General features: G+C 39.8%; 1 protein-coding gene across 8 annotated transcripts in view; it reads left to right on the top strand.

Moving 5' to 3' along the window:
* Nucleotides 1-5,861, top strand: part of LOC142100743 (NALCN channel auxiliary factor 2-like) — a 471,729-nt gene extending 465,868 nt beyond the window's left edge. For 3 of the 8 annotated variants that reach the window (XM_075184520.1, XM_075184519.1, XM_075184524.1), the window contains exons 7-8: nt 2,802-2,923; nt 5,227-5,861. In XM_075184520.1, coding sequence (XP_075040621.1) covers nt 2,802-2,923; nt 5,227-5,478 — 374 coding nt within the window. In that variant the 3' untranslated portion in view covers nt 5,479-5,861. Of the gene's footprint in view, nt 1-2,792; nt 2,924-5,226 lie in introns of all 8 variants that reach the window. The other 5 variants (XM_075184517.1, XM_075184516.1, XM_075184523.1 and 2 more) reach the window with 3 other exon arrangements.
* The last annotated feature ends 6,644 nt before the right edge of the window (nt 5,862-12,505 follow it).

Here is a 12,505-nt window from a genome sequence, read left to right as displayed (position 1 = left end):
TCCGTGGCTTAACAATATTGGTCTGAGAGGAAGACGCCATGACTGAACTGCTGACATGGTGAGAACGTCTCTGTACCTTGATGTTTGCGGCCAGTCTGTAGCTACCAGAATGACCCGGACCCCCTCTCGCTTCACCTTCAGAACCCTCAGAACCGCATTGCCACTGGGGAAAAGATGTAAACCAGGTGAAACTGCCAAGGGGCTGACATGTCATTTACGAAGACTGCCCTTGGGTCTCTTGCCCTTAAACAAAACTGTTCCACCTTGTGGTTGAATCATCAGGCCATAATTTCTATGTCTGACCATCCCCACCTGCTCAAAATCTGGTGAAAGACCTCTGGGTGAAGAGACCATTTTCCCGGGTGAACAGTCTACCTGCTGAGAAAGTCTGCTTGCCAGTTGGCTACTCCTGGAATGAAGACTGCCATGATGGTCTGAACATTCCTTTCTGCCCACCAAAATATCCTGCTGGTCTCCCATGGCGGGTTATCTCCTTGTCCCTCATTGGTGGTTGAGGTATGTCACCGCTATAGCATTGTCTGATTTTAATTTTTACAGACCTTTCTTACAGAAAATGTTCAGTGGTGATTAGCACTCGAAATACTGCTTGCAATTCAGGTACATTTATAGGAAGTCTTGATTACTCCGGAGTCCAAAGACCCTGAAAATGATGCTGACCGATGACCGCCCCCAGTCTTAAAGGTTGATGCCAGTAGTCTGCAGAGTCCATTCAGCTATGGCAAATTGGCAACCTTTTCCAAGGTTCTCCCTTCTCAGTCACCAAAGGAGCAAATGATGCATCTTCTGAGAAAGGCGTAAGACCTGACTGGACAGACATAGGTGGGACTTGTTCCACATGCAGAGCAGCTCCAATTGAAACCATCTGGATTGAAATTGGGCAAATGGGATCACTTTGATTGTCAAGACCATTTTTCTGAGTACTCTTATGTAGAAAAGAATGGACGTTTGTCTGTGAGCCAACAGAGAATTTACAATGCTTTGCAAGGACAAAATTTTGTCCGCTGGTAAGAAAACCTTGTTTTTGAGTATCGAAACATAGGCCCAAAAATACCATCTGCTGCAATGGGACTAGTTGGATTTTTTTAGATTTAGAATCCACCTGTGGGACTTTAAAGTCCGGGTAATCTCTTACACGTGAGCCTGAAGAACAGCTTTTGAATCTGCCTTTATTAACAGATCGTCCAAATAGGGTATAATCCTGATTCCCTTTGACTGTAGCAGAGCCACCATGTTGGTCATGATTTTGAGAAGAACCCTTGGGGCTGTAGCCAACCCGAAGGGAAGCGCCCGAAATTGGAAGTGGTGAAACTGAATGGCAAGCTTTAGAAGGCAATGATGTCCTTCCCAAATACACATGTAGATATGTATCCTTGATATCCAGGAACACCTTATACGCTTCCTTTTTCATGCCATTCACCACTGATTTCAGGGCCTCCATCTTAAATCTGTCCACCCTGAGCTGGTTGTTTAGAGTCTTCAGATGCAAGATGGACCTGAATAAACCGTCCGGTTTCTGAACAAGAAAAAGATTTGAATAGAAACCTTAATTCCTTTGATGATCCGGGACCGAAACAACCACGCCAGAGCGAATTAGGGCCTGAGCAACCTCCTACATAGCAACACATTTAGTTTTGTCTGTTCACCATGGGGCTTCCTGCAGTCTTCTAGGTGAGAAACCGAGTAGGTCCATAGTGTATCCCTATTACCCCGGCATTTACTGATCCCGGAAAAGAAGTAAATGGACTCCCACCACAGAAGAATCTGTGTGGGCAGAATGCCCGTCTTGCAGAGGATTTGTCAGGGAGTCTGGCCTCTGGGCATCTGGGTCCCCAGGCTTATCTCCCCCTTGCAAATTTTCCCTCTGGCCCAACCTCCCACCGCAATTTGCCTGCGGGGGGACTGGCCTCTAGACCATCTGGATAGAAATTCGCATGAGAATCGCAAGGAGCAAAATGTGGCTGATCTAGATCTTGAAGTATTCACAGGAAGAAAAATATTTTTCCCCCCTGAGGCCTGGCTAATGATCTTATCTAGCTCAGGACCGAATAATACATCTCCAGAGAAAGTAATAGACTCTATAGTATGCTTGTACTTTGTATCCGCTTACCATGCTATGAGCCAAATAGCGCGGCAAGTTGAAATTTCCCCCCCCCCCCTCCCCCGCAAAAATACCCTTGCAGTGCGTCTTTCAGCTGCATCACATGAGTGCCGGGCAGCAATGGTCACCGCCTGTCGGTCGGCTTGTCGTAGTGAGTAGTGAGTTCCTAGTTCTGGGCAGCAGGGTATTTTTGCCAGGCAGAGCACCTGGCAAATAGAGCCTGGAGAGAATACTGCCATGGTATCTTTATTGTTTTACTTTAATAATTTTAATGCACAGGTTTGATTGGGCATTTCACTGAGTCACAAGCAAATAAATGTATGGTCTTATCTGATGATCATATCCTGCAACCACATGACATAGGGGTATAAAAGGGAGGAAAAAGAAAGCCACTTACATACTTTTCTTCTATTTTACTAAAGGCACTAAAGCTGCACAACATTTTGGAGTTGGTGAAAACTTTGCAAGAATGTTGTGTTATATATTAAGACCTATATAGATTCCTCTTCTGATTTATCTTAATTACGTTCTAGTCAGTTTTCTGTGTTGTGTGTGTGTGTGTATAATGTGTATATATAATTTCTTTTTAACAGCAATTGTTACAAAATAATCTGTTGATGCTTTGCTGCTATTGACAACATGTATTGAGTGACTACCATTCTCTCACACTGAGATCTTTCAGGTGGAATCCTTCATGACTGGTCAAGGATTGCCATGAACCACAGGGTGTTTAAACTACACACACGCAGCGGAGAACTGGAGGTTCTGGTGGATGGTACCTACCTCATCTATAGTCAGGTAGAAGTGAGTACGGTCTTGGGCCTAGCTCCTATTTTCAACCTTTAGATAGAAGACCATCAATAAATTATGATTTTTAGAAAGAAAACAAGGTTAACTGTGATCAAGTATGCATGTTCTTTTAAATGCTGTGGAGCCAAATGTCACTGACAGACATCCATAAGAGAATTCCCCCCAAAAAATTTTATTGTGTGCCTAATAATTAAGACGTTGTTTGAATGTCTCCACCAACAGTACCTTGATTAATGCTTGCATCTTAATGTTCTTGCGTGAAATAGAAACGTGGATATTTTAAGAAGGCTTTTACAGCTAGAATGGATTTAGAGTTGAGAGATGACATGCTACTTGTAGCACTCCATAATGTAACTGGATGCATTGCTTACCAAGTTAATTTTATGCCATGTTTTCCCTAGGAGAAACTTTTGCAGCACACTTAAACTGTTGCAAACAACATATTTTCTCATCCAAAAATGTAGCACAGATGTGATATTAATATTTACAACATAGTTTAAATCAACATCACATCTAATTATGTAGATGTTTTACATTAGTGTGTTTCTCTCAACATTACTGTTGGAAAGGCAGCAAAGATTTCAGTGGTATTCATATTAATGTCATTAAATTATTTCAAACAGAATGGAGCCTAAAGTATGCCATATTTTATCTGTTTTATATATTAAAGCATTGCATCTGCAATTTATTTACATAGAAGTCCGAATTCTCTAATTATGCCTTTTTCCTGGACAGTGATAGTAGTGAAAGTAGTTGAGTACAGGAAGCCCTTGCATTTTTGTGAAGCCCATTCACCATCAGATAGATCATTATTAATGTGGTCTCACCCATTTCCTTGGCTCTAAATTCCCGCTAATAATATAAAACACAAAAAAATCACATTGCCTTTGCCTACCCGCACCATAACTTAACAGGTCCCAGACATGTTAGTGGGCGAACAGTACAACAAATGCTTTTTCTCCTTCACTAATCCATTGCAGCCTTTACTATGGGTTTGCTTCCGTTTTTTGTTTAGCTGGATGCAGGTCAATCAAAAATGCCCTCTCAGAAAGTGTATATCAGCTCCTCCTCTTCCTCCATGTATTTTTCTGTCTCTAGTTCGACAGGTCAGATAGAAGTTTATTTTCTTATGTGTTGTGCCCCTTTACTTTTTCTTTGTCACACATTGTGCCTGTGACCATCTGTAATGATCCTGCCATGCAATTAAATATATATACTTGCCAACTTTTTACTTTTTCCCTCCGGGACATCCCGGAGGAGAGGCGAAGAGTGAGGGTGGTGAGAAGCGGCCAATTGCATCATTTTACTCCCATGATGCATGATGTGAAACATTTTGCCAAATGGAGCGGTGCCAAAATGGCTCAATTCACGTCATGCAGCCTCCCATCCTGCCCACATCACTGCGGAAGCGGGAGAATGGCCTGCTCTCCCAGGAGTTTAGATAGAGATAATAAATATGCAAGGCAGACAAATAGGCATGTTTGAACAAAATTAAATGTGCATTACATAAACTTTGGTTAGTAAATGAGTGACTTGTGATCGCTAACTGCTTTCTCCTATAGTTACTAAGAGGTAACTTTATCAAACCTTATGAAAAGGAAATATGGTGTTGCCCATAGCAACCAGTCAGATTCTAGCTATCGCTTTCTAGAATGTACTAGAATATTAGCTAGAACCTTAGCTTTTCCTTTTTTTTTTTTTTTTTTTTTTTGTTAAGGTTTGGTCATTCTATCCCTAAGCTAAGTGTGTGACATGATAAACATGCAATTTAGTTTTGTTTCTTTATGGTTTTCTGACCCTTTTGATAACGAGGCTCAAAATAGAAGGTTCCATAACTGTACAGTAGAGATATTTGTGAATGCTACAAAATCTTACATGTGGTAACTTTATGTTGGGTCTGTGGTACTTCATCAGCTATGCCTAATTTTCAGTAGTTAGGTTTATGCCACATGGATGTTGCAATTATGCAGCCCTTTTAATAGCAAAAAATTATCTTGTGATGTGCTGCACAGAAAGCAATGGTACATATTAGTAATGTAATAGAATATTTCAGATGGCACATTTGAGTTATAAAATGTGCTGTTAATGTATTATACCGACATTGACTTGTATTGTTTACAATCAAATGTTTGATTTTTGCAGAATTTGCAGCCATAATAACTTCCTGAAGTACATAAAGAACTGGCCTAGAAATGTACATAGCTCACTTCCAGTTTGGTTTTGCACTTCTTAATTCTCATGCTTTTTAAAAAAAAAAAAAAAAAAAAGCAGCTAATATGTTTACTTTCCACCCACAGGTTTACTATATCAACTTTACAGACTTTGCCAGTTATGAAGTGGTGGTAGATGAGAAGCCATTTTTGCAATGCACGCGAAGCATAGAACCTGGTAAAACCAACTTCAATACCTGCTACACTGCTGGAGTTTGCCTCTTAAAAGCTAAACAGAAGATTGCAGTAAAGATGGTTCATGCAGATATCTCAATCAACATGAGCAGACACACAACGTTCTTTGGGGCAGTACGCTTGGGGGAGGCCCCTGGCTCATAAGCCCTCTGAGAAAATGTAAAACTTTTAAGGCCTGCATAGTGTTACCAGCCCACTGGATTTAGCAGAAGTCGTCACACCTTTCTCAATCAAATGTTGCAGAGATGAATATGTAAAACATGTCTCTTGTCAACAGGATGTAGTTGAGGACCTGCAGAGTAAATTGTTTATTTTATTCTGAGTGGTGTGCACTGTGATATTCCAAAACTCAGAAGAAGAGGGACCATTCTGCAAGTGTGGCACGGGACCATGTTGCCAGTGTTTTAAAGAACTACTATTGGGGTTCTTGTTGCACTAGCTGGCTGCTGCCCATGGCAAAGGGATTATCAACGCTGGTGAACAACTTTTTTTTTTTTTTTTGTTGATAAATTGAAATACAAACTGTTTTTTCCTGTATTATTTCTTTCATGAATAATATATACACCACAGAAAAATTTTATGCATCCAAAATAGCGTGGATCAAGTTTGATATCTTCATTCATATGTCAGGTCTGTTATAACTTTGGCAGTAAAGCCTTGCCAGGCCCTGGAGTAGTGAATTAAACCAGATATGGTACTCCCAGTTTTAGTGGGGCAAATAGCTGAACAGTGAATGATAGAGAGAAATGAGCTAGTTTTCAACTTATATTTGCCAATTATTTATAACACAATTTACAGGTCATATGTTTTTTTCTGCTTCTTTCTGCTGGAAATAATGCACTAAATATTATTTATTGAAATTTCATTCAACCGGTATCAAGCATTTCAAAATGTATCCATAGATTTTTACATTTTTATCTAGTTCTAATAAGTTTCGGGGTAACAAACAGTTGCAGACAGTGAGTTGTCAGACTTTTGATACGTTTTACAAGTATGTACATTTTGAAAAGACTACACCATTAGTGATGCAGAAAATATTATGCCATGCCCTCTTCCTTTGAATTTATCTTGATGTTTTTTTAAAGTGCTTTGTGTACTAATGGTGCTTTGTGAGTAGACTGCATCCATACATACAAGATTAAATGCTGGTTTCCACCATATAGCAGCAGAAAACGTAGCAAATGACGTACAAAGCTTTTTAATATTCAAAACAAAATTTTTGTTATTTCCTTCTGCAACCAAACTTACATTTTTGTGATTCAGAATTGTAACTGTGGCTATAGTGCATGAATGTTTGATGTTACTGGGGGGAGAAATTGTTACTTTATTTATAATGCCCACTAACACAGATTTCTGTTTAAATGCATATGCCTGATAGAAATGATATAGGAAACCCTGTTAAATGATTAACTCAACCAGAACAGTTCAAGCAATATTCAGCCCAATTACTTAATTTTCTGCTCCTTAGAGCTACACCCTTTCATCTCCAAATGGCAAGGTACCCACACATGTAGATGACACTGATTGGCAGTATGGTTACATAGAGAGAAAAAGAGCAATATCTCAGACTGGTCATTCTGTGGTCTGCCCAGAAATTGCATAACAAGGAGATGGATTCATTGTGTTTTCCATTCACACCCAAGATTTTCTGAAGTCTCAAGTGTTCAATACAAATTTGATTTGTCAGATCAGATTGTTTGCAGCCTGCAGATACGGTGATGTTTAGGCAAAATGATAAACTTGCAGCGAATATAGACACATGTTTATTAACCGCCTTGAGCCATTTATTGAATACAAATCAATCCATTTAAGAGATTGGTGGTAAACATAGATGCAGTAGAAGTAGTAGGTTCCCAAAAATATATTTTCTTTTAAATATTCTGGCAGTGCAAGCCGCAATTTGATGTTTAACGTTTGGACCAAGCAATAGTACCTTTGTCCAATATTGTGATCACAGTGATCTTGGCTAGCTAAAATGGATGAGATATCTCTGAGACACTTGTGTCGCTCAGGCCTATAAGTCCAGTCAGAGGATGACCACACATACAGGCTAATATCTTCTGACAACATTTTCCAACATGCTCCATAATCCTTGGACCTGATTTATATGAAACTATCACTCATTTTGGTGCCACACCTGACAACATTGAGCCAATTGTCTGATAGCAGTGTATTTGTCCAGCATTACACTCAAAAAGTACACTGTATTTACAACATCATATGCTATTGTGGAAATAATCTGACATGTAACCATTTCAGGTTTTGTTTTTGTTTTTATTAATTTAATACTATGTATCAAGCTAATCTTTTATTCCAAAAGTTTCAAACTGTTATCTGTTTTTGGTCAATTTACTTTTTTCCATTATTGCCATAAAAAGGAGAGAGAGAAAATATTTGGTGGATAAAAAGATTTTCCATTTAAATGCCCTCACAACATACACCAATATGCTGTTAATAGAGGAATTAGCAGTAACTTACTATACTCCAGCATCAAGGACACAATCTCTCAGCAGCCGATCTGAGCTCCTCATATTGACTGGTTTTTGTCAACACTGCAGACTTTCTCAAAGATATTTGTTTCATTTCCTTGGCTTTTGCCATGTTTTAACACAGTTTAAACTATATAATCATCTGTAAAAATGCTAGTAAAAATGCACAAGGCAAATGCCAGTAGAGTATGTACCCAGGTCTGCCACGAGAAATTCAGGGCCCTGGTACAACAATTTCGTGGGGCCTCGCTTATAGTTGAGCATGATAAAAAAAAATAAAAAAAAATAATTTAATGTAGGTGTAGTCATACTAATGAGGCGTGGCTGAGCATCATTGGGGCGTGGCTACCAGGTGAAACGTGCTAGGCCACCCTGCTGCACAAAAAAACCTGCATTGTTGTGTACACCACTGACACAAGGGTGCAGTGCCCGCTTACTGGAGCATGACATATGCCCCCCCAGCACTCCTGACTTTCAGGACATATAGGACTATAGTGTAGTATAGAAAGAATGCAGTGTGTACATAAATAGTTCACAGTCTTGGCCTGCCCCTTACATTGGGCAGAACATTCACCAAAATTGGGATTGTCCCACTAGAATCACAACATTTCACACACTCTCCTACCTGTTCTTCTCACTCTCCTACCTGTGGCTGCTACTTTCTTTAGTTGCTGCTTCTCTGGATCCTGGAATGTTGGGGGCAGTGTTTGTAAAGAAAAAATGGGTACATTTAGAAAATTACAACCAGCCCCGATGTTAAATCAATAGCACCCACGAGTAATAATTAGGCCTTCCTCCAGCACCAACATTAAAATAATAGGTTTATTTATTAAATCTGAATACTATTTCCCTCCCTGCAAACAGCCCCAGCAATACCCATTTCCCGCAACCATCACTGCCATTAAATAATTCATAGTCAATTTAATAAATAGACCTCATTCTCCCCAAACTCACCCCCACATGCAATAGCCCCCAAACCACCCCAACTTAAGTCCCCACTATTAAATTGCCTCACCATCACCCTACAAACAAAATAGCACCCATTAATTAGCCACCACCTACCTCACACGCACTACATTGCAACAAGCCCCCTGTGCCATCAAACACACATTACTGTGCCCCTTCATCACAATTACACTGTGCCACCTTATGATCAGACTGTGCCCTCCATGCTGCTTTCCCCCCTTCTTTATCACTCTGTGCCTCTCTCTCCCTCCCTTCTTTATCACTCTGTGCCTCTCTCTCCCTCCCTTCTTTATCACACTGTGCCTCCCCCCGCTTCTTTATCACTCTGTGCCTGCCTCCCCCCTTCTTTATCACTCTTTGCCTCTCTCTCCCTCCCCCCCCCTTTCTTTATCACTCTGTGCCCTCCTTTACTTACCTTTTGTTAGCTTCTTTCTTTTCCTGTCTTTTCTTTATTCTTGCTTGGTCCTCTCTGCATTGCTCCTCACTGAATGTCGGGCGTGCCTTGATGACGTCACGCCCGACAATCAGTGTAAACGGGGCAGAGAGGAGGGACGCCGGCGCCGCGATCATGTGAGTATGTAACTTTTTTTTTTTTTTTTTTTTAACTGTCCAGCTCCCCCCACCAATGAATCGGGTCGGAACCATCCCCCATCGGGCAAATAAAAACAAAAGGAAAAAATTGCAATAAAAATAAAATTCAGCAGTGAGGAGCCGGGCTCCCTGGCATGGCCGGGCAAATTGTTCTCCCCCCCTCTTCTTGGCAGCCACACTGTATGTACCCTTAAGGGTAAAGACAACTTTTTGATCTATATTTTACAAAAATAACCTCTCTGCTATGTCTAATTGAGTGTATATAGCACTTATCTTTTCTTCAAACTCCATCTTTAGTGCCCGATATATGCAGTCATCTTTTTTCACCTAATATCCTACTACACTTTATGTGTTGAAAATGAATTCTTTGAACTGAGCAGCAAAAAATTATTTGTACTACTCAAATCAAACCAGATTACATATAGTTTGTGGTGGAGGCACAGTAGCAAATAACTAGATATAGCAGTAGTTATATTTACAAAATACAGGTTTAGGGTCTAATTTGCACATTCAGGTGGACTTTTCTGTTGAAAACAAAGATGGTTCCTGCTCATGCTTAGGTACTTCCCCATATCCATGTAGCAATTAAATATCAATTAGACAAGTCCTTTCTAAATAAGTTGACTTAGCAAAGCTTTATATATGAATCTTTCAATCGCATATCACACAACAGGTACATTTTGCTGTTGACCAGGTACACCTATTAATATAATTTAGTATTCCACTGCATGATGATATCTCCCACACCCACTCGCCTCTCGCTTGCTTTCCATCATGATCCTGTTAATGATTATCAAGGCATTTGTCATGCACTTGAATAAAAAAATTTTTTTTTTTACTTGTACACCCATGTGTTCCAGTCCTACAATCAATTCCACTCTTATTATTTTACTGGAAACAAATAAGTGGCTGGTAAAGATTAAATTACAAAACAAACAAGGATAAAAATAAAATAAATATAAAACCATTTTTATTCTGCCCTGAATTTTGCGGCCTTGTATATATGTTTCGTTTGCATATGGTAACTATTATTTAGATCATTGGGTATGTATGATATTTTAAATACCAGAAATGGAACTTTAGTTCACTCATGGAATAAAAAAAAGAAAACAAAGGAAAACAATGGCCTGTCAGAACAAGGGAATTTGTTTTGTGCAGTTGAAAATCCGGAAAATAGACAAAAGAAATAAACACACGCACACGCATGCGATGGAGTGGAAATTTAGAAGTGGTATTATGGAAAATGCAATGGGAATGGTGAATGGAATTTGATAGTTTTACAATGAAGGCAGTAGCGGAAGTGGTGGTATGGCATAACAACACATATACACCTCCACTTTGACCCGTGTGCGTGTAAGTGAAATATATATATATATATATATATATATATATATATATATATATATATATATATATAAATTTTAATTATTATTTTTATCTTAAGATAGGGATCACAATGTCTGAAGTCTGGTCTTAAAAGCAGTATTCACCACAGAAACCAGAACAAAGAACTGAAAACATAATAGATAATACCAGAAAGTCGGTTAAAAGGCTGAGTAAGGGTCATTGGGCTGGAGTAATCCTGCATATTCCGCCAAAATCTTAGAGGCTTAGAATGTACCAGTTATCTTGTAATATTTTAGTACCAGACGCATGATATTTTGACCAGGGTGCAGACATTGATGGCTGACTTTGGGGGTGCACTAGCTGAGTCTCCCTTTATTCCTCTACGTTTTTGGGCTGAAGAGGTGACAAAGTAGCAATAAAGTATTCTCATCTCTCATTTATTCAGGTATTACTTATTAATAATAAGCTGCTATGGCAGCTTTTACTGCTATTAAATGAAAGTTGAACATTAATACACACAAAACTTTAGCTGCATGTCTTCTTCTAAACATTTCTAGAGAAATAAGGTAATCCCGATTTCTTATCTTTTGTGATCATATACACAACAGATCAAAGGACAATTTAACCTTGCATAAGCTGACAGGAGTGGAACCTAGTGTGGTCTTCTGCTGCTGTGATGCTCTTCTGCATAGCACTTGTCAGGCACACACTAAGGGGGTCTATGTATCATTGGTGCCAGTGGGGCTGCGTAAACTATCATTATGTATCACTGCAGTACGCAGCACTCCGTAATGATTTTTCGCAGCTATGTATCAAAGCTCCCATGGTTTTTGATCTGCTGTGAAAAACCCCTTCGCGATGGAGGAGGAGGAGGATGAACAGACTGACAGCGGCAGCACTAAGGTGCACGTGCGCACAGAATTACATACAGTATAGTGTATGCTGTACTTATGGATTGACAACAGAAGCCTGTTTGGAGAGCTGTATACAGGAGATACTGGTCATCTCACCAGCTCTGCAGGAACCTGGATGCCCCATATGGAATGATGAAATGACAAGATGTTGGTGACAATGCGGTTTTTCTGCTACTCTGAATCAACATGTATGTACATGCTATCTGGCGGATCAGCTCATCTTTTCTAGGAAAACTAGCATCCAAGGGTATTTCTATCCTTTACTGCTTGCAGAAAATAGCTTCGCTTTTCCCTGCTTGATAAATTTGGCAAGATTGCAGTCCCCATAAAGTTTTGTGGGAACTGCGGTAAATGGGCTAAGGCAGTAGAAATCTGATTTCTCCTGCATTAACCATTTGGCTATCGCATGTCTTCTATGTATCAGAAACTGACTGGTATTTGAGCTATTGCAGTTTCAGAAGTAGACCCTCTCGGTGAAAGATCTGAACATGCTTAAGTTGGCTCCACCCACACCAAGGGTGCATAGTCTAATGTGATCAGGGAGATATGGGCTTTTGAAGCATGCACTATGCAGATCACAGCCCCTGGGGTGGGTGTCCAGCTTATAAGCTTGCAAACAGGGCCTTCTTACCTCTTTCTCTGTTTGTATTATGTACCCAGTATTATTTTATTACCGTGTTTGTCCCCAATTGTAAAGTGATACTGAATTTGCTGGCGCTATATAAATAAATTTTGATAGTTCATATGTGGGATGTGGTCTGTAAGAATTCCCTAGACTGAACACATCAATGAGCATGGAAGCAAGAAAAGGGTTCAGTGTGTTAAGGCAGACTCCTTGGAATAAGGCAGAAGGCTCATTTTCCA

This window comes from Mixophyes fleayi, chromosome 9, assembly GCF_038048845.1.
Source record: "Mixophyes fleayi isolate aMixFle1 chromosome 9, aMixFle1.hap1, whole genome shotgun sequence".
Taxonomy (NCBI): Eukaryota; Metazoa; Chordata; class Amphibia; order Anura; family Limnodynastidae; genus Mixophyes; species Mixophyes fleayi.
Note: the sequence above shows the minus strand (reverse complement) of the source record. Positions and strands in the feature narration are given on the sequence as shown.